Source organism: Aureococcus anophagefferens, assembly GCF_000186865.1.
Source record: "Aureococcus anophagefferens unplaced genomic scaffold AURANscaffold_10, whole genome shotgun sequence".
Classification (NCBI taxonomy): Eukaryota; class Pelagophyceae; order Pelagomonadales; family Pelagomonadaceae; genus Aureococcus; species Aureococcus anophagefferens.
The window spans coordinates 812,294-833,404 of record NW_008705570.1 but is presented as its reverse complement, the minus strand read 5'-3'; the positions used below and the strand labels follow the sequence as shown (position 1 = coordinate 833,404).

At 71.4% G+C, this 21,111-nt stretch overlaps 3 protein-coding genes across 3 annotated transcripts; 1 reads left to right on the top strand and 2 right to left on the bottom strand.

The window, feature by feature from the left end:
* Positions 1 to 954: 954 nt before the first annotated feature.
* Positions 955 to 9,869, bottom strand: AURANDRAFT_71709 (hypothetical protein; the record flags this gene model as incomplete). The annotated part of the gene is made up of 6 exons (XM_009039019.1): positions 955 to 964; positions 1,615 to 4,087; positions 4,216 to 5,093; positions 5,249 to 7,056; positions 8,693 to 8,755; positions 8,961 to 9,869. The coding sequence occupies 6 exons, from the start codon at positions 9,867 to 9,869 to the stop codon at positions 955 to 957; spliced, it is 6,141 nt and encodes a 2,046-aa protein (XP_009037267.1).
* An 890-nt stretch (positions 9,870 to 10,759) lies between these two features.
* AURANDRAFT_64467 (hypothetical protein) lies at positions 10,760 to 14,128 on the top strand (the record flags this gene model as incomplete). Its single annotated transcript, XM_009039155.1, has 3 exons — positions 10,760 to 11,854; positions 12,105 to 12,811; positions 12,994 to 14,128. 3 exons carry the CDS (start codon positions 10,760 to 10,762, stop codon positions 14,126 to 14,128), a joined length of 2,937 nt encoding a protein of 978 aa, XP_009037403.1.
* Positions 14,129 to 16,127: 1,999 nt separating this feature from the next.
* On the bottom strand, positions 16,128 to 20,999 carry AURANDRAFT_64466 (hypothetical protein; the record flags this gene model as incomplete). Its single annotated transcript, XM_009039018.1, has 3 exons — positions 16,128 to 18,641; positions 18,842 to 19,120; positions 20,373 to 20,999. 3 exons carry the CDS (start codon positions 20,997 to 20,999, stop codon positions 16,128 to 16,130), a joined length of 3,420 nt encoding a protein of 1,139 aa, XP_009037266.1.
* Between the last annotated feature and the right edge of the window lie 112 nt (positions 21,000 to 21,111).

Sequence of the window (21,111 nt, the reverse complement as noted above, 5' to 3'; positions counted from 1 at the left end):
CGACCGGCGACGACGTCAATGACCGATTTCTCGTCCCGGGCATGACCTCGGGCATGACGATGCTACTGTTTGTGTTGACGGGTACGGGTCCGCCGGATTACGGCTGGACGAAAGGGCATGAGGACATCATTAAATTGCTTCTAGCGCGCGGTGCGGACCCGAGTTTGAGCTGCGCAATCTCAGAGGAACAGAGTGGGATAACAGTGTTACACGGGGTCGTCCGTCAGAGTAACGCGACGCATCTGTTGGAGCTTCTCGTCGCCCATGGCGTAGTGAAGGTCAGGCATCAGAGACCCAGAGACTAGAGACCTGGGCATCGAGCATCAGACCTGGGTTTCAGACTAAGAGAGACCTGGGATTGAAACCCAGGCCCTCGAATTACGAAAAAAACCTAGAAGTCGCCCAGGGCGTGGTCCAGGTCGCCGGCGGTGGGCCACAGGTGGACCACAATCACCTCCATCACCTTCAGCAGCAGCAGCAGCAGCAGCAGCGTCGTCGTCGTCGTCGCCGCCGCCGCCGCCGCCGCCGCCGCCGCCGCCGCCGCCGCCGCCGCCGCGCGCGCGCGCGCGCGGGCATTCGAACCTACAATCAGACACAGAACGGCATAGGGAAGGCCATTTTAGCTCAGTGGGTGAAACTGTGACGGTAATAGACGGGATCCCGAAATCGAGTGGGCGCGCGCGCAGCCCGCAGCCGCAGTGATCGACCGAATGTACTCCGCCAAAAGGATGGGGCAGCGCCGGCGCAACTCACTGGCGTGCTCCAGTGCACTTCCTTGGCCCGGGATGGGCCCCGATAGCGGTTCTGGCGGCGTCGGGGCAGCCCAGACGTCGCATGCGCACTCCTGCGGACAAACGGGTTGGGGCATCCTGTCGTCAAGCGGCAAACATATCTGTAATTTATATAGGGGGGATAATAAAAAAAATGGACCTCTAAAAGACCTGGGTTTCATACTCAAAAAGACCTGGAAAAGCATCAAACCTGGGAATCAGACCAAAAGACCTGGGTTTAAAACCTGAGCATCGGACTTCACTACCATGGCGCGCAAGTGGACGCTCAGAATTCAGGTGGGCGTACGCCGCTCATGATGGCGGTAACGCTAAAGAATCACGGAGCTATTCGCGGCCTTTTACGTGTCGGGGCGAATATTGACCTTGTCGACGTCGGAGGCGGCGATGCATTGATGATGGCACGCGGGGACCCGGGATTCTCACGTTTTCAGGATTATAACGGGGACATCATCCACGAATACATCCCCGACCCGAAGATCGTCGCGCTGCTCTCGGCCGTGCGCGCGGCGGGGTCCTGGAAGCGATACTGCCGCGAGCCCGCCGTCAAGCTCCTCGCGCTGCGCTACCTCTCGCTCGCGGGCCGCGCGACGCCGCCGGCGCACTTCGCGCGCCTCTTCGGGACGCCGCCGGTCCAGGTCGAGGCCCAGCGGCGGCCGCGGCGCGGCGCGAGCCGCACGCTGCCCGACGACGTCTTCAAGAACATCCTCGCGTTCTGGAACGAGCCCGAACCCTAAGTTCCCATTAGATCGGAGTCGCGGCCGCGTCCGCGCGCGCGACGTCGCTGTGCTTCGGCGTCGCCCGCGGCGAGGCCCCGGGGAGCGACCTGAAGCTCTCCATGGCCTTGAACGACGCCGCGCGCGCGTTCCTGCCCGTCTCGCGGAGGATGTCGCGGAGCAGCTCGAGCGCGGACAGCTCGCGGCGGATGTCCGTCACCGTCACGTAGACCAAAATCACGAGCCCGCCCAGGATCGTCGTCATGAGCAGGCCATCGGCGCCCGGCCCCTGCGACGTCCGCGCGACGAGCGCGCCCAGGTAGAGGATCGTGAGCATCGAGTTCAGGCACTCCGCGAGCACGTCGTCCGCGTCCTCCTTGAAGGGCCCGAAGTACCCGTAGAGCTTCGTCCAACTCATGACCACCAAAATCAGGAACGCCAGCTGCGTCGGGCTGCCCGGGAAGATGAAGAGCGACGCGCACGTGAGCAGGAGCCGCTTCGTCGCGTCGACGCACTCAAAGTACCAGAACTGGGGCTCGTAGGGCATCCAGAGCATGCGCGTCGCGAAGCACGCCGGGTCCAGGTCGCGCTTCTCGCAGGCCGCGTCGACCATGGCGACCTGCTCGCTCGCGGTGATCTCCGCGCCCTTCTTGAAGTTCAGCGGGTCGACGCGCGACCGCACGGACCACACGGAGAGGTAAAAAAACAGCGGCGCGCCCAGGGGCCAGACGAAGAGCATGCACGCCGCGTAGGCGCGCCAGAAGTCGTAGGTCCGCCCGCCGCAGCGCAGGTCCAGGTCCGCGCGCAGGTACGCGTCGCCGTCGTCGAACTCGCAGCAGAGGAACGTCCGGCAGATCGTCACCGACACCATGGGGAACGTGAAGAAGAGCACGAGGATCGTCGCCGCCGTCGGCGAGTGGCGGCGCCCGCAGCAGAGGTAGGACAGCGGCGCCCAGAGCAGGAACACGGACAGCAGGAAGGCCCAGGGCCCCAAGGTCGACATCGCCAGGGTCCCGTAGAACGACACGCGCCGGTGGCAGCCGAGCCCCGCGATCTCCAGGAAGTCGACCTCGAAGAAGCCCAGGCTCCCCAGGAAGCCGTTGTAGACCGGGGGCAGCTCCATCGTGCCCATCGTCGACACCATGAGCTGGATCGCGACGAACGCGAGCTTCCACTTCGTCGTCAGCTTCGCGTACATGCGGATCACGTGGACGCGGATCGCCTCCGCGGGCCTGCGCGCCTCGTCGGCCGCCGGGTCGTCGACGGCCTCGCTGAGCTCGGCGGTCGCCGCGGCGTCCATGCTCGCGGCGTCGGCGCCCATGCTCGCGCGCTCCTCGCGCTCGTGCTCCGCGTCCTCGAATTCCCGCTCCTCCGCCGCCGACGGCCTCTGGGACGTGTAGAGCACGAGGAGGCTCAGGGCGCCGTAGGCGAGGAGCCCCATGGCGATGGCGAGTTTCTCACCTCCCCGGCCCTCGCAGGACTCGCACTTTTTGCTGGCGAGGTAGAAGTCGTCGTCGCAGAGCGAGCAGAGCCGCCCCCGGTAGCCCCGCTCGCACGCGTCCGCCGGCGAGTCGTCGGCGCCCGTGACGCCGACGCCGCCGGCGCACGTGTCCGGCGCGCACTCCAAGATGTCCGTCGACGTCTCGTCGAGGCGCCACCAGCCCTCCTCGACGTCGAGCGTCGCCGTCGTCGTGCCGGCGGCGCACGTCGCGCGCCCGGGGCAGGGCTCGCAGGCCGCGCCCGTCCAGTAGAACTCGGGGTAGCACGAGTCGCAGACCTCCGAGCCCTCGGCGCTTGTGAAGCCCAGCGAAAAGTCGCAGAGCGCGCAGAAGCTCGCGCCGGCGACGCTCCGCGTCCCCGCGGGGCACAAGGCGCACGTCGTCGCGCCGGACGTGAGGCCGATGCCCGGGGTCTCGCCCGCGGACGTCGCGTACTCGCCCGCGACGCAGCCGTCGCAGGACGCGCGCCCGGTCGTCGGCGCGGCCGTGCCCTGGGGGCAGGGGTCGCAGGCCGCGGCGCCGGCGTCCGCCGCGAAGGAGCCCGGCGCGCAGGGCTCGCAGGCGTCGGCCCCGAAGGCCGCGTAACTGCCCGCGGCGCAGGCCTCGCAGTCGCCCGTGCCGTTGCCGACGACGGACCCCGGCGCGCAGGTCGTCGCCGTGACCCAGGCGCGCCAGGCCGGCTCGTTCGCCCGGACCCAGGCGCACGCCGCGTCCTCGACCCCCAGGTCGCCGCCGCCGCGCGTCTCCAGGGCCATCATGGCCTTTTGCCGGTCGTTGTCCGCGCCGTAGCCCGCGAAGAAGGTCGCCAGGCTCGCGTCGGCCTGGAGCGTCGCCGCGTGGGCCACGGCCTTGAGCATGTCGACGTTCATGAGGCAGTTCGCGCCGGAGAGCGCCGGGTCGCCGGCGTGGCGGTCCTCGCACGCGGACGAGAAGGGCGTCGCGGCCAAGGGCAGCACGGGCACGCGCGCGACGAGCGGGTCCGGGTCCCACCAGTAGAAGAGCACGGGCCGCGACGCGTTGTGGGCCGCCTCGACGACGTCGGCCATGCCCGACACGCCCACGTACGTCGCGGTCACGTTCAGGCCTGGGCAGCACGAGAGTGATTCAACGTCGCTTCAACGTGAGTGTTCCGCGCGCGCGCGTTCCAAAAAAAGCATCCACGCTTCGAGGCCGTTCCGAGAGATGATCGCTCGTCCAAGAATCAGCCGAAACGAGTGGAAAACGGCCGAGATATGAGCCTTTGAAGTTGGGAATGTCGCACTCTTGTGCTGCCCTGGTTCAGGCCCTCGGCCGTGAGGAAGCCCTCGTACCACGACTCGGACCAGGACGGCAGGACGAAGTAGGCCTCGGCGCAGGTCCCGTGGTCGCAGTTCGGCGGCGCGTAGGTGCCGTTGACGCAGGACGCGTTCGTCCAGCCCGCGCCGCCGCACGCGGCGGCGTCCGGCGCGCCCCAACTCCCGGCCGCCGGGAGCGCGGCGACGACGGCCGGGTTCAGCTTGATGGAGCGGTAGTGGTCCATGATGAGCTTGTCGTAGGGCGGGTCCGCGGCCGACGCCGTGACGAAGAGGCGCGTCTGCCCCAGCGCGCCCTGGTTCTTCGCGACCGCGCCGCTTTTTGTTGCTTCTTCGAACTCGGGCTTGCGGATGCCCTCGGAGTACCAGAACTCGGGGACCAGCGTCGCGCAGGCCGCGGCGACGCGGGCCGTGCTGCCGCTGCCCGCGGACGCGAGGGAGATGTGCACGGCGTAGCCCAGGACCTCCTCGAGGAGGATCCGCATCGCCGACGCCTGCAACTGGCCGCTGAGCCAGTAGGGCATCTCGACCACCACGGGGGCCGCGGTCGCCGCCGCGCGCCGCGACGCCGCGCGCGCGTCGCGGAACTCGTCCCAGTAGGACCCGTTGAGGCAGGGCTGGCAGTAGCTCCGGTTCGCGAGCTCGACGCCGTCCCACTGGAAGCAGGTCCCGTCGTCGGGCAGGTCGGCCTCGGCGACGCGCGCCGCGCCGCCCGCCGCCGCGCAGGCCGCCGACTCCTCGGCGTAGGAGCTCGCGGCCGCGGCGCCGAGCGTCGCGAGGGCGAGCATTGAGCGCATCCTTCCACGCAACATACTATCTATTGTAAAAAAGCAATAAGGCTGCTCTTTGCCGGTGTTACCGGCGTTGAACCATCTAGTCTGGGATTCGGCCGAGGTCGGAGTCTCACCCCTCTGGTAGTGGCGCCGACTAAGAGGGGTGCGTTTACGACTCACCACGCGTCGTCGGCTACCGAGTCCCGCCGGGGCGGCGCGGGCGGCGGGAAGAAGCCGTCGCCGTTGAGGCTCATGGGCGCGGGCATCTGGAGGCTGCCCTTGTCGAGGCTCATGGGCATGTGGCTCGGCGAGAGCGAGTGGGGCGAGTCGCCGAAGGACCGCGCGCGCTTCCGGAAGTCGGCGCCGCCCGCGTCGCTCTCGGAGTCGGAGTCGCCGTCGCTCGAGGAGTCGTCGCCGTCGTCGTCGTCGTCGTCGTCGTCGTCGCGCGCCCAGTCGCGGTAGACGGGCGCGACGTGCCTCGCGGACTTGGGGAGCACGTAGGGGTCGAAGGGGAAGAAGAAGGACTCGTCGCCGGGCCGCGTCGACCGGGGCCGCCGCGGCGCGCGCGCGGCTTCCGCGACCTTGGCGCGGAACGCCGCCGAGAACTTCGCCGTCGCCTTCAACGTCGCGCGGAACTCGTCGCGCACCCGGGCATCCGCGCGGTCCAGGGGCTTCAGCGCGTTGCCGAAGAGCAGGCGGTCCCAGCGGCCTTCGTCGGCGAGCGCGTCGTAGCGCGCGCCCCAGCCCGCCCGCCCGAAGAGGTCCGACCCGCGGAAGCAGACGACGTAGACCAAGGCCTGCACGAGCGCGAAGAGCAGCGTCGCCGTCGCCTGCTGGTCCGCCTCGTCGACGAGGGAGCGCCCCGCGCGCGTCCGCAGCTTCTCGAGGCGCTCCTCGGCGGCGGAGAAGAGGGCCTCGGCCGAGAGCGCGACGAGCGGCGCGTCGACGGCGGCGCAGCGGCAGACGAGCGAGGCCAGGTACGCGACCGCGGGCACCTTCGTCACGAGGGGCGTCGCCTCGTCGGCGACGACGAGCGTCAGGCGCCGCGCGAACTTGGCGCAGCGCGCGGGCGACGACGCCGCGGCGGAGAAGACGGCGAACTGGACGAACTTGGACTGCTTCGTTTTGAGGATCGCGCTCTCGAAGACGTCCAATAAAACGTCGAAGAAGGCGTCGCCCGAGTCGGACGCGAGCCGCTTCTGGGCATAGGTAAACAGCCCGTCCATGACGTCGTCGAGCTTCGCGCCCGCGCCGTCCGGGTCCGCCTCGCGGGCCTTCCGCGGCGTGTGCCGCTCGGACGCGTCGACGTCGTCCAATTCGAAGACCTCGCCCTCCGGCGGCGCGAGCGTCTCCGGCTCCACGAGGCAGTCGATCTCCAGGGCCCGCTCCGCGACGAGCTGCAGCCCCGCGGGCTCGAGGACACCGTGGACCTCGCAGAGCGCGAGGACCAATTTCGCGTAGGCCTCGTGCTTGAGGCCGTCGGCGCGGCAGTAGGGGTAGTTCGCCGCCATCGCCGCCGGCACCTCGGCGACGCCCTGGGGGCAGAGCTCGAGGAGCCGCAGGAGCGTCGCGTACTGGGGCAGTTTCGTCGCGTCGACGGAGCCCGGCGCGACGACGGTCTCGCCGTCGAAGCCGAGGAAGCCGCGGCTCGCGGACTTGAAGACCGCGTCGAGCGCGCCGGCCACGTGCGTCGCGTTGTTGCTCACGACGCCGCAGAAGAGGTCGCCCAGCGCGCCGAGCGTGGCCCGCGACGCGCACCGCGACTGGAAGACGGCCCGAAGCAACGGCCGGTGCTCCGGCCTCGACGCCAGCCGCGGCGCGTGCGCGCCGAGCGCGACGAGCACCTTGCGCTTCGTCTCGACCTCGTCGGCCGCCGCGCCCTCGTCGGAGTCCTTGATCGTCGCCACGAGCGCGTCGTGCTGCGCCTGCTTCTTCGCCGCGCTCTTGGCGTCGCCGGCGGCGGCGGCCATGACCTTTTCCACGAAGGCCTGCTCCATGCTCGCCGTCATCGGCGGCGCGCGCGGCGGCTGCGACGAAGGCGGTCGAGCGCCTCACGAGGACCTCGGGGCGGAGAGACCTCGCGCGCGTCTGCCAGCGTCGACGGCGGCCGTCGCCTCTCTCGTCGCCGGCCCGAAGCGGCGGCACCTTGCGGCGGATGAAATGTTGAACTCGATTGTTGCAGGTTGCAATGAGCCTGGAATGATGATCCGTGCTTGCGTCGTCTTCCTGGCCGTCGCCGCCGCGAATGAGTGCGCGGTGGAGTACGCGAAGCAGGGCCCCTGCGACATCGACGCCCACGAGCTCGGGCTGCCCTGCGCCTGGCGCGACGGGAAATGCAAGGACCTCAAGTGGCAGCACGCGACGAGCCGCGCGCCCATCCGCTGCGGCATCCGCGCGGGCAACATGAAGTTCATCGCGCTGCACTGGAGGACCCAGCGGCGCAACGCGTCGAGCCCCTGCGGCGCCGCGGGCGGCGAGTGCGTCGTCCGCCTCGGGCGGCTGCCACCGGCCGCGGTGCCCGCCAAGGGCCTCGACGACGACGCGAGCATGGCGGCCGTCGCGACGGCGACGGCGGCGCTGCCGGCGGACGCGCCGCGGGACGCGCGCGCGCGCGCGCTCCTCGCGGCGCTCGAGGCCGCGCGCGACCGCGGCTTCCCCGCGGCCACGAAGGACGCGCTCAAGCTCCTGAAGCTGCGGCACCGCGTGCTCCGGGTGCGCGGCTCTCCCCGCGATGGATTCTGGGTCCGCGCGCTCGACGTCATCTCCCAGGCGACGTGGGCGCGGCTCGCGGGCAAGGCCGTCGTGGCGCAGTTCACGTGGAAGGTCGACAGCTACGTGAGCCCCGGCAACGGCAGCGGCTGGGAGGCGTTCTTCGAGCCGCTCGACGAGCCCTACGCGCCCGACGACGCGCGCCTCGAGCTCGACTGCGACCTCATCCGGCGGGTCTACCCGACGCGCGCGTCGGCGTACCCGGCGACGCGCGACCGCGCCCGGCGCGTCCGGGCGCTCCGGGCCGCGCAGGTCGCGGCCTTCGTGCGGCCGAACGCGCACGTCCTGGGGCGCGTCGACGCGGAGTGGAGAAGGCTGACGCGCGGCGAAGCGCTCGACGTGCTCGGCGTCCACGTCAGAGGCACGGACAAGCGGTCAAAGCACCGCGCGATCGTCCCGCCGGAGCGCTACTTCCCGCTCGTCGACGCGTACCTCGCGCGGCCGCGCGCCAAGGTCTTCCTCGCGACGGACGACGCCAAGTTCCGGCGGCGCTTCGCGGACCGCTACGGCGCCGCGCTCCTGGAGCAGGCCGGCGTGGCGCGGGTCAAGGGGGCCGCCTTCGCCGGCGGCGCGGACGCGGACGGCTTCTCGCGCGGCCTCGCGGTGCTCGCGGACACGCTCCTCCTGGCGAAGTGCGCCTTCCTGCTCAAGTCGGCGTCGGCCGTGAGCGAGTTCGCGCTCTACTTCCGACCGGACCTGCCGTCCTTCGACTTCGACGTCGCCGACGACGCGGTCCCCGCGTGGGCCCCGGCCGCCTTCAACGCGACGACCCCGGGCTAATCGTGTATGTTAGGGCGCCTGGTCGCGCGTCGCCTGCGTCGCGAGCGCGCGCTCGTCGGCCGCGAAGATGAGCACGGCGCGGCGGAGCGCCGCGCGCCGCTTGCGCTCGAGGAGCAGCAGCGCCGCGTTGACGTCGACCTGTGTGCAAATCAACCAGTGAGCTGGGACGTCGGGGCCAAACTTCAGAATTCTCTAGCTCGGTCAAATCGAAGTCGATTCGGCTGATTTTTGGACGAATCGATTGCTCTCAGCGAGTTCTCGAAGCACGGCGGAAGTGCTCGTGTCAAAACATTCGAATACGCGCACATTGAAGTCGGGTTGAAGATTTGATTTCCACACAGACGTCGACCCAGGACACGTCGGCGATGTCGCCGTCGACGTCGTTCTGCGTCGTCAGCTTCGGCGGGCTCCGCGGCGCTTCCGATAAGCCGCAGACGAAGTAGCGCGCGCGCTTGCCCGACCGGCCCGTGACCTCGCGGACGTCGACGGACGCGTAGCGCCGGTCGTCCGCGGCGTCCCGATCCAGATCCGCGGCGTCGACGTCGTCGTCGAGGTCCGGGAAGTCCTCGGCCGGCGCCGGCGACTCGTCGCTGACGATGACGTCCGACGTCTCGTCCAACATGACCTCCTCGTCGTCCGCGAACATGCGCGAGTCGTCCGCGTCCAGACACACCGACGCGTTCGCCGCGGCCTCCGCGGACGCGGGCAGCACCCGGAGCTGGTCGGCCTTCAACCCCGCCTCCTCCCAGGTCTCCCGCAGCGCGGCCCCCAAGATGGACCCGTCGACGGGCTCGATTTTGCCTTTCGGGAAGCCCGGCTTCTGCTTGCCCTCGTTGCCGCGGACGATGACGCACTCGTAGGGGCTCACGTCGCCCTTGCCCAGCAGCAGACCCCGGGGGCTCTTGCGGAAGGCGATCAAGCGCGGCTCCGACGCCATATCCGGCTTGACGCGCAGCACGATGCACCCGGCCAAGAGCAAATCGCCGTAGCGCCGCCGGAGCCGCCGCTCGACGGCCTTGATGGGATTCTCCAGGGGCATGCCGTGGCTCAAAGCGATCTTCCGGCAGTCGTTGAGCTCGCGCAGGTGGCGGAAGAGCTTCGAGCGACTGACGAACATCTCGCCGCAGTAGCCGCAGACGCAGCGCCGCGTCGCCGACTGCTGCGGCTGCTGCTCCGTCTTCGTGCGATTCCCGCCGCGGCGCCGCCGCCGCCTCGGGTTCGGGTTCGCGCCCCGCGGGGGCGCGCCGGGCATGCGCTGCGCGCGCCCGCCGCCGGCGGCGGCGGCCTGGCCCGCGCGCCCGCCGCCGGCGACGGCGGCCTGGCCCGCGCGCGCGCCGCCGGCGACGGCGGCCTTGCCGTCGTCGCGGGGGCCGCCGGGCCGCCGCTTCCGCGACTTGGCCCAGGGCGCGACGGCGCCGGCGGCGGCGGGGCCGCCGATGACCGTCTCCTTCTTCGTCTCCACCTCGGCCTCCTCGGCCTGCTTCGGCCGGGGCTTCTGCGGCTGCCGCCGCCGCGCGGGCCGCGGCCGGCCGTCGCCGCGGCCGCGGCCGCCGTCGCCGCGCCCGCCGCCGCGCCCGCGCCCGCGCCGCGGCCGCCGCGCCCGCCGTTGCCCTCGGGCCGCCGCCGCGGCGGCTGGTCGCCGCTCTCGTTGGGCGCGCGGGCGCGCGGCGCGTCGCCGTCGTCGCTCGTCGCCGCGAGCGCCAGGCGGTCCAGCGACGGGAGCCGGTGCGCGACGCGCGCCGGCGCGATGCCGGGGACGCGGCGAGGCGCATAGCCCGCGGTCCGCAGCAGCAGCGTCGCCCACAGCAGGACGAGCCTGTTGCCGCCCCACATCGCTTGCCGCCTTCAAGCGGACGGACGAGGTGCCCGCCGAGGCAAAGGAAAATGCCGCGCTGCCGCGCGAGGAAACGGTGCCGTGGCTGCCCGGCTGCGTCACGCGCTGGTCGCTGGGGCTTGGTGGAAGGCAGCGCACCACTCGCAGCGCGGCAACCGCTTCCAGCAGCGCAAACCCTCCAAAAAAGGATGCGCGAGTGGTCGGCCATCGCCGCCGCCGCGGGCGCGCCGGCGCCGCGCCTCGCCGAGGAGAAGGAGCGGCTCTTCGGCGCGGCGAAGCCCAAGGTCGTCTTCTGGCGCGACAACTCCATGTGGTGCCCCTACTGCGCGCGGCTCTGGCTGCTCCTCGAGGCGCTCCGCGTGCCCTACACCACCAAAACGATCCCGCTGAGCCGCTACCTCAAACCGGGCGAGAAGAAGCCGGCGGAGTACACGTCGCAGGTGCCCTCCGGCGTCGTGCCCGCGCTGCAGTTCGAGCAGGCCGACGGCACCTACGGCCCGGCCGTCGACGGCGTCGCGCGGCTCTTCGACGCGCTCCTGAGCGACGCGGCGACGGCCGCGCCGCCGTGCGAGGCGCTCGAGGCCGCGCTGCCGCGCTTCGAGATGGCGCGGCGCGGCTACGAGGCCTGCGCGGGCGCGCCGACGCGGCTCGCGCCCGACGCGTGCTTCGACATGGGCGTCGGCGAGGCCTGCGCGACATTGGACGCGGCGCTCGCGGGCTACGATTTTACGTTCCCGCGGGGGCTGTCGCCGTCGGACTGCAAGCTGTTGCCCTTGCTCGAGCGGCTCGAGGCCGTGCTGCCCTACTTCTTCGGGGACGGCGCGTTCGAGCGCTTGCCCTTCGGCCGGGCGCGGGCCTACCTCGAGGGCGCGCGGGCGCGCACGTTCTTCGGCGCCATCGCGTCCGACCGGACGACCTTGGCGCGGACGAACCTGCGCTACGCGAACCCGCACTTCGCCCCGGACGCCGGCGCGGCGCGCCTGATCGACCACGAGGGGGTTGCGTGCACCGCCGAGGACCGCCGCGACGCCGCCGCGCGCCTCGCGAAGAACCACGCGGCCGTGGCGAAGTTCGCGCTCCGCGCGGCGTCCGCGGACAACCGCCCGGACGAAACGCTCGTCGCCGCCGTCGACGACGCGCTGCGGGCCACGGCGGACTCGCTCCTCGGCGGCGACGCCAGCCTGCCGCCGGGGCCGCCGCGCGTCGCCGACGCGCTCCTCGCGCTGTCCTACAACGTCGGCGTGCCGCGCGACATGGCCCGGGGGCCCGCGGCCGCGTTCCGCGGCGCGCTGCGCGACCTCGCGGCCCAGCAGGCGACGCCGCCGCGCGCGCCCGACGGCAAGTGGGAGACGGCGGGGAACGGGGACTGCTGGCTTAAGTTTACCTGGTGTTTGGGGGCGGCGGTGGGCGTCGGCTCCAGCGCTCGGCTGTGTGGTTGGTAAAATCGGCGAGCGTGGATATTTTGAGTCATCTCGACCTCGATGCTGCCTCGCCCGCGCGTTCGTTATCAGTGCGCTTGAAGAGATGGTGAAGCGGCAAAAGACTCGGCAGAGTCGGGCGCGGATATTCAGTCTACCCTCGACTAACATGTCTCTGCACGACGTCATCTCGCTGTGGTGGCCCCTGGCGGTCTTTATGTTGCTCTATCTCCAGTACAAGCACAAGAAGGAGCGCGACGCGAAAGTCGCGCTCGCGCGGCGGCTCGACTCGCTGCAGCGGGAGCACGCGATGGTCACGGCGTCCAACGCCGCTCGCGGCACGGAGCTCGAGGAGACGCGCCGGCAACGCGACGCCGTCGACGAGGCGCTCGGTCGCGCGCGGGCCGAGCGCGACGCGTTCGAGGCCGACGCGCGCGAGCTCGGAGCCGCCGCGGCGCTCTCGCGCGCGGCGGCCTTCGACGCCGCCGTCGACAAGGTCGTCGCGGAGGTCGCGGAGCCCGCGCTTTCGAAGATCCTCGTGGCGGCCCGCGGCGTCGCCCGGAACGCGCGCGACGACGCGCCCAAGGCCTGGCGGCTCAACGGCCGGAGCGACGCGTTCCGGCGGAACTTCGCGACGCCGGCGGCCGTGGACCTGCTCGCGGCGCTCGGCTTCGCGCAGGGCGCCGACGGCCACTACCGCGTCGTCGCCGCCGCGGCCGCCGCGGGCGTCGCGAGCGGCTTCTACGCGACGGCGACGCGGCGGCTCGAGGCGGCGCGCGCCGCGCGGCTCCCGCCGCTCGCGGCCGCGCTCGGCCTCGCGTACCTCGAGCTCGACGCGGGCCCGAAGGACGGCACCTGCCGCCCGCGCTGGGAGCCCTTCGAGCCCGCGGCGGCCCAGCGCGTCTACGCGTGGCTCGCGCACTGTGTGGAAATCAACCACTGGTTTGGGGGGTCCCCACCAAACTTCAGAACTCTCTATCTCAATCAAATCGAAGTCGATTCGGCTGATTTTTGGACGAATCGATCGCTCTCGTCGAGTTCTCGAAGCACAGCGAAAGAGTCTGGTCCAAATCGTTCGGTTACGCGCACATTGAAGTCGAGTTGAAGATTTGAATTCCACACAGGCTCGCGCAAAAGGCCGAGCCGCGCGAGTCGCCCGCGGCGTGCGCGGAGCGCCTCGTCCGGGGCCGGGGCAAGTCGGCCGTGTCCTTCGAGTCCGGCGGCGCCCGGTACGACCTCTACCTCGGCCCGCGCGGCGAGCTCAAGCAGGTCAAGGCGCAGCCCGCGTCCGCGGCCGGCGGCGCGGCGTCGGGCTACGAGCGGTCCGTGTCGTTCATGACCGCGGCCGGCCGCGCGTACGAGCCGCCCGTGCTCTGCTGCGGCGGCCTCGAGTGCCGGCGCGGCGACGGCACGCGCGACGTCGACCGCGACGCGCTGACGTCCCGCGGCGCGACGCTCGAGGCGGCCCTGCCCGCGCCGCGCTTCGAGCGCCTCGCCGCGGACTCGCACGCCTTCCTCGACGCCGCGGCCCTCGTGCGCACGTCGCTCGCGCCGGCGCTCGACGGCGTCCGCGGCGTCGCCCGCGGCGTCGCGCGCATGATCGCGGGAGCCCCCCGGGGCGTCTCGCGCAAGATCGCGTCGACGGAGCCGCCGGTCGTGATCCTGGCCGTCCACGCGGTGCGCAACGCGGAGCGCGGCGCGTTCTTCGACCTCGCCGTCGACCAGTTCGCCGCGCGGGGCGAGCCGCCCAACGTCACGAAGGCCTTCCACGGGACGACGCTCGGCGCGTGCGCGCCCATCGCGGGCCACGGCTTCGTGCTCCGCGACCGCAACGCGTCCGTCTACGGCGTCGGCGCCTACTTCTCGCCCGCGGGCCGGCGCCGGGGGCTCATGGCCCTGGACCCGACCTACGCGTCGCCGGACGCGGCCGGGCGCCAGCACCTGCTCCTCTGCTCCGTCGCGCGCGGCGAGTCCGAGCGCCTCAAGGCCGGCGGCGCCCGCGGCCACGCGCAGATGCAGCCGTCGCCGCCCGAGGACGGCGTCCGCTTCACGACGGGCGTCGACGCCGAGACCATCGACGACGCGTCGCGGCTCGTCGTCTGGGGCGGCATCCTCAACACGCACGTGCGCGTCGACGCCGTCGTCACGCTACGCTGCCTCGACCGCGACGAGCTCACCGGCGACCTCCGCGACGGCGTCGACCCCCTCGAGTCGGACCCCGCCGAAGAGACCACGCCCGAGAAAGCGCGCGACGACTAAGCTCTACTTGTTGAAGTCGGTTATTGCAGTGCATCGCCATGATTTGCAGGTAACACGGACCCCACAGACAGCATTATGGAACCTCTAGGCAGTGCCATAATGCCCACCCGCCCCGCGGCGAAGAAATGAACCCTGGAAGCCGCTCACGTCTTGAAACGTGCTGATGCGCTGGTGCGGCCTGCTAGCGGCAGCCGTAGCCGGGCAGCCCGTAGAAGTGGACCCGGGCGGCAGCACGCATAGTGCACGTGGTCCGCGGCTCGAGTTCGACGTCGACGGAGCTCTACGAGCCCTGGCCCTCGCGGACCCGGCCCGCGTGTTGACGGAGGCGGCGGCGTTCCTGGACGCGCTGCCCGCGGACGCACGCATCAAATGCGCGTGGCCGACCGCGGCCTGCGAATCAAACGGAGGTGATGCGGCGGCCGTAGTTCTGGGAGCGGCGGCCGCCGCGGCGTGGCCGGCGGTCGCGTCGGTCGGGAATTTGACGGACGTCCGGCGGCCGCTTCAGCACGGAACGCTCCAGGTGCACGGGACGCGACTCCTCGTCGTCTCCGCGTCGGACCGGCCGGAGGTGGCCCGCGCGTCGTGGACGTCGTGGGAAGCCTACGCGCGAACGCACGAGTACGGGTTCCTCCCGCTCGACGCGTCCGGGACGGGACTCGTGGCCGAGGGCGCCGAGCTCGTCGGACGGCTGACGCCTCTCCGGAGCGCGCACCACCTCAAGCTCTGGCTGCTCCACGATTTGCTCGAGAGCGGCGCCGGCGCCTACCGAACTCTCGTCTGGGTCGATGACGACATCGTCGCCACCTCGATGGCAACGCCGCACCCGGCGCTGGCACTCGCGGAAGATACGCTCGCCGTCGACGCGCTCCCGACCTTCGTGGCACAAGAACCGTTCAACACCGGCGTCGTCGTCGCGACGCGCGGCGGCGACCGCGCGCCGTCCCTTTTACGCCGCGCGTGGCTCGCGCCGTTCGTGACCGAGCAATACTCGTGCCTCCTCCGGGACTGTGCCTATTGGGACAACACGGTGCTCGGCCTCGCGGTGGACGCGGATGCGGCCGGCTTGGTATTATTGCCGTACGGCTCGCTGCAGGCGTTCTGGTCGCCGTCGACGTTTTGCGGTACCGAGTGGACGCACTGCGAGACCACGCAGACTTTGGCATTGGCCTGGGCACCGGGGGACTTCGCGGCGCACGCGGGCGGCGGGTCTCCCCACGATCGCGCTGCGCGAATGACACACCTGCTGCGCGACCGCTTTGGGGAGCGTCATGTCGAGCCGCGTCGGTTGCTGGGCGGAACGCCGGCCGCGTTCGGCCAGTACCGCGAAGCATTGGTGCTGGCGCTGCGGGCGGTGAATAGAAGCGCCGCTGCGCCGGGCGCAGCGGCGGCGCCGACGGCGAAGCTCGAGGCGGCGGTCGTTGATGCGCTCGGCCCGGACGCTTCACGTGCCGTCGCGGAGCGATTGCCCCTTGTCACTGGCTTCTCGTGTAGGGTGTACTTCCAAGCCGTCGACGGCACGCAGTGGGCCAGGGTCGTGTTTGGTCTCGACGCGGACGACTTCGACATGAAACTCGCACGGGAGCTCCAGGCGGCGGGCATCAGGGCCCCGCTCGAACGAACCGACGGCGGCCCGGCCTGCGCCACGCTGGCGTGCGTCGCGGCCGCGATGCAGGCAGCCGCCGGAGCGGACGGAAACTGCGTGCCCGGGTTCCGCATAGAGCATCGCGACGCGGACCTGGTGCCACCGCCGCCGGCCCCGCGCTCGCCGCGCTCGGCCCCGCCCGCGCCGCCACGCTTCAACGACCTCGAGGTCGCGAGAGACGGCGCGCGGTCGGTGCGCGACGCGGACGACGCGGTCCTCCGCCTCCAGAGCGACCTCGACGACGCGCTGCGGGACCTCGACGAGAAGTTCGCTTCGCCAGAATGGGCGGAGAGGCGGTCGGAGGGCATCACCGACCGTCTCGAGGCGTTTGCCCGCGAGACATTCAAGTTTAGTTAATCAGCCCCCTGGCGGTATCTCTCGCAGAATAACCGTGGCGACGAAGCGAGCCGCAAACTTCGAGTTGGCCGAGCCGCGGTGCCAGACGATCGGCCGCGCGAGGTAGGCGAGGCCCGCCTTAGTTACGAGCGTCGCAGATGGGACGCTCCGAAAGTACGCCTCAGCTTCATCGTCCACCGGCCACGCCTGCAGGGGCCCGCCCCCGCGGCGCCACGCGGCAGCGACCGGCATCCCCGCCAGCTCGGCGAGCGCGTCGCCGCGTCTATCGGAGGTCGCCGGCCACGCCTCCAGCGGGCCGTTCACCTCATCCACGTCGTCGAGGGGCACAAACACATAATGCACGCTCTTTTCATCCCACTGCGCGGGAACGGGGTCCCAGTGCGGGTGCTGTGCTCTGCTCAAACCCCCGGCGACGTCCACGCTGACCGATAGCAGCTCGCACGGCGCGCCGACCGCGGCGATCGCCGCCGGCAGGATGCTTTCCCTCATCGCGTCGACGAGCTTGGTGGAGAGGGCGCTTCGACCCAACGCAGCACAGGGCCGCCGCGTGCCTTCCCAGCGCGAGCAGAGCGACGTCTTGAGCCGCGGCCGTTGCGCGTCGTCGTAGACGACGGATCGCGGTCGCGATACCAACGCCGCGCCCAGGCCGAGCCGGAGCTCCGCGAGGAGTCCGGGCGACAAGTGAGGCGCGTCGAGCGCCGCGACGCCCGCGTGCAGGTACTCCGCCGCGCGCGGGACGGCCGCGCTCGGACCGCGGCGGTCGGCGCCTCCGTCGTAAGTCGCGGCGGAGCGCGCGCACGCGTCGACGAGGGCCTGGGCTCGCTCTGCTCTCCTCGCGGCGCCGCGCGCCGCGGCCGACGAACGGTCGCCTATCGACAGCTTGGACAGCGCTTCCACGAGTTTCGCCGCGGCCCCGTGGCGCGGCTGGGTACGCTCGAAGACGGCGTCCGACGTCGTACCGTCGGCGAAGCGGTGGCGCAGGACGTTCAGACGATCGCCCCCGCCGACGACGCCGCTCGCGACCACGCCGCCGGCCTCAAAGAGGACCTCGAGCTCGTCGCGCGGCGTCGCCGCCGCGTAGGAGACCGAGAACGTGGCGTTCGCCCCGAGCCTTCCGGATACGTCGACGGCGGCGCCCGTCTCGGCGTCGAAGCGGTGCGCGCGGCACTCGACGGTGTCCGGCATGTCCTCCCCGAGCGCCGCCCCGAGCCCGAGGAACGCGTAGTACGCCAGGTCGCCGAAGATGCCCGACGGCTCCCGCGCCGGGTCGAGGCGGCCCGGCGCGCCCCGGTAGTCGACCGCGTCGGCCGGCGGCCGGCGGCGCGTCGCGTCGCGTTCCGGCCACAGGTCGAGGTGGAACGCGTAGGAGGCGCGGCGCGGGCGCCCGCCCAGTTCCTCGGACAGCGCCGCCGAGTACGGGAAGGCCGCGCCGTCCGCGACGTGGGCGCCGCGCCGCGCGCACGCTCGCCTCAGCTCCGCGACGGCCGCGAGCGACGGAAACGGCTTGTCGACGAGCACGACCCTCGCGCTCCCGTTGACGCACGCTTCGAGCGCCCACGCCATCTTCAAGGCCGTGGGCACGTGCACCGAGACGACGTCCACGAGAGCGGTCGCGGCTTCCTCGTAGCCGACGCAGTGCGACGTCGGCACGCCCCACTTCGCGGCGCAGTGTGCGGAAGAGCGCGTACCGACGAGCGCGAGCTCCGCCGAGGCATGAGCCGAGACCGTCGACGCCACGATGAAGCCGCCGATGCCCCCCCCGAGGACCGCCCACGTCGAGGTGCGGGGCGTCGGGGGCGGCCGCCGCAAGCCGAGCTCGTGGATGCGAGTCAAATCCTCGTCCAGGAGCGTCGCGTCGTACGAATTTACCGCGTGGGCGAAGAGGTCGAGGGGCAGCGCCTCGAGCAGCGGGAGGGCCTCGATCGCCTTCAGCGAAGACACCGAAGCGTTGTCCCGGATCTCGTCCCAAAAATGCGCCTCGAGGAGCAGCTGGCCGATTCTACGGACGGAGCCGTGGAGCATCTCGGCGAGCACGGGCCACTCCGCGCCCTCGATGTCCATCCGCACCACGTCCACGAAGGGGTGGGCATGTCGCGCCATGATGTCGGCGAGCGTCTCGACGGGGTACCCCGTCGCGGCGCCGCCGAACAGCGACGTCGAGTCGGACCCGTCGTAAAATTCCAGCGTCTCGTTGCCGACGCCCACGGGCTCAAAGCGAATGGACGCGCCCCTCCGAAACGAGCCTTGCCGGGCCATGGCGGGGTCGAAGCTAAAAACCTCGCAGCCCCGCGCGGCGGCGAAGTCGTCGAAGGTCCAGCTGTCGGCCACCCCGAAGCTGTAGACGACGCAGGGCGGCTCGAGGTCGTCCAGGCACACCGTCGGCGCGGCGTCGTCCGGGAGGCGCGGGTCCGTCGACGGCGCGCCCGCCAGTCGTACGAGGTGCGCGCAGCGCGCCGGGTCCGCGCTTCCGAAAAACTGCTTGAGCTTCGTCAGCGGGCCGCGCCGCGCGTCGACCTGGGCAGGACAAGAGAGATTCAACGTCGCTTCAACGTGAGTGTTCCGCGCGCGCGCGTTCCGGAAAAAGCATTCACGCTTCGAGACCGTTCCGAGAGATGATCGCTCGTCCAAAAGTCAGCCGAAACGAGTGGAAAACGGCCGAGAAAGGAGCCTTTGAAGTTGGGAATTTCGCTCTCTTGTCCTGCCCTGGCGTTGACCCGCGCGCCGCCCGCCTTCGGGAACGGCGGGCCCGGCCGCACGGCGGCGTACGTCTCGCGTCGAGGTGCGTCGCCGGAAAAATGCGGGGGCGCCGCGGTGCCGCCCGCAAACGCGTACGCACCGCCGCCCGCGTCTCCTCCGCCGAACGGCGCGACGCACTCCGCGCCGTCGTCCAGCAGGACGCCGCCCAGCTCCCGCCACCGGTCCGCGTCCTCCCACGCCCGAAACTCCCACGCCGGGTTCAGCTGGATGCACGTCGCGAACGCGCCGGCGGCCTCCTGTGACGCGTTGCGCAGGTCCGCGAACACGCGGTGCGCCACGCGGGGCACCTCGGCGTTGACGCGGTCGCACTCCGCCCGTCTCCGCACCATCGCTTCCGCTACGATGTCCACCGTGCACGCCCGCTCCGTACAGCCCTCGCCCGCGATGGCCGGCAGCGCCGCTACCATCGTCCGCGCCGCGAAGAGGTCCCACCGCACGCTCCGCCACTGGTCGTCGAGGTCGTAGGTGTACGCCGTGTCGTCCACCGTCACGCTCATGGGGCAGTCCGTCGCCACCCTTGTCGCCGCAAGGGCGAGGATGCTCGCCCGCATGGTACGTCGTGATCTGGCGCGGGGCGCACTGGCGGCGGCTGATGCGGCGACGCGAGCGGATGCGGCGGCGCGAGGCGGTGCCCAGAGGCGCTCGGGCGGTGCCCAGAGTCGCTCGGGCGGCGCGCGTGTCGCTGCGCGCGCGAGTCGCTGAGTCGCCTTGATTCGAATCACCAGCCCAGCCTGAACCCAGCCCAGCCCAGCCCAGCCCAGCCTGCCCACCAGACTGTCGGCCGAGCTCAGCTAGATAGCTCCGGGTACTTCACCATGTTGTGTGTTGCATCTCTTCCATCGATGCGGCCCGTCGCCCTGTGATGCGCCTCGTCGCCCTGTGCATGAGCCTGCTGATCCGCCGGGCGCTCTCGATGGCCAGGGCCGCCGGCCCGCGGCAGCTGCGCATCGAGCAGGCGCTCGCGGCGACGTTTTCGCCGACGGTGTTGGAGGTGCTCAACGAAAGCCACGGCCGCCACGAGGACGAGAGCCACTTCAAGGTCATCGTCGTCAGCGACCAGTTCGAGGGCGTCAAGCCGCTCATCAAGCGCCATCGCATGGTCACCGCGGCCATCACCAAGGACACGGGCGGTCCGCCGCGGCGTCCGCCGCCGCGATCGCGCGCCCGAGGCCGCGCGCGCCGCCCTTCCCCGATCGCGATCTCCCGCAGGCGCGCTCGACTTCCACTCGCTCTCCGTCGGCGCCGCGAAGACGCCCGAGGAGTGGGCCAAGGCCGACGGCGTCGCCGCGTCGCCCAAGTGCGCCGGCGGCGACGGCCTGCCGAAGCGGCGGTGATGGATCCTCTGTTCATAAAACACCGCCTCTGGACCGCGTCCTAGAACGGCCGCCTCGAGGCACAGGGCTGCTTTCTCGGAGCTTAGGGGGCCGCGGGGCGCGGCTAGGGCGCCGCGGCGGCGGCGCGCCGCCGGGCGCGGGCGGGCGCCTCCACGGGCGCGGGCGCGGGCGCCTTGGGCGCCGCCGGCGCCTTCTTCGCCGGCGCGCCCGTGAGCCCCGGGGGCAGCGGGCGCCGCGCGACGCCCGAGAAGCGGTCCTCCTCGTCCATGTCGGTCGAGATCTCCTGGCCGCGCTCCTCGGCGAGGTGGATGTTCGACGTCGTCGCGTTCTCGATCTCCGCGGCGATGCGCGCGGCCTCGGCCTTCTGGGCCGGCGTGAACGCGGAATCGTCGAGCTTCGTCGTGTACACGTTCTCGTCGTAGCCCGTCGACGCGCCGAAGAGGCGCTCGTTGGCCTCGAACTGGTCCCACTTCTTGCCCCCCTTGGGCTGGGCGGGGCCCTTGACCTTGGGCGCGGAGAGCCAGGCGCTGTCGAGCTGCTCGAGCGCGCGGCCCTCGAGGCCACGGTCCGGCCGCGCGATGTCGCCGTCGGTCCGGAACCCGGAGCTCCGCGGGTCGCCGAGCATGCGCGGCGCGGAGAACGTGAGGCACGCGATCTTGTCGAAGCCGAGGACGACGGTAGACGCGGGCGACGCGACCGTGCCCTTCTCCGCCGCGCCCTTGAGCACCATGCGGTGCGGCATGTCGCTAAAGGGCGTCGCCGTGTGGAGCACGCCGGTCATCGTCTTCTTCTCCAGGAGCTCCGCCTCGGCCTTCTGGCCCACGAGGAGGCTCAGGACGTAGAGGTAGCGGTCTCGCTGCGCCTTGACGATGTCTTGCGGCGCCATCGTGGAG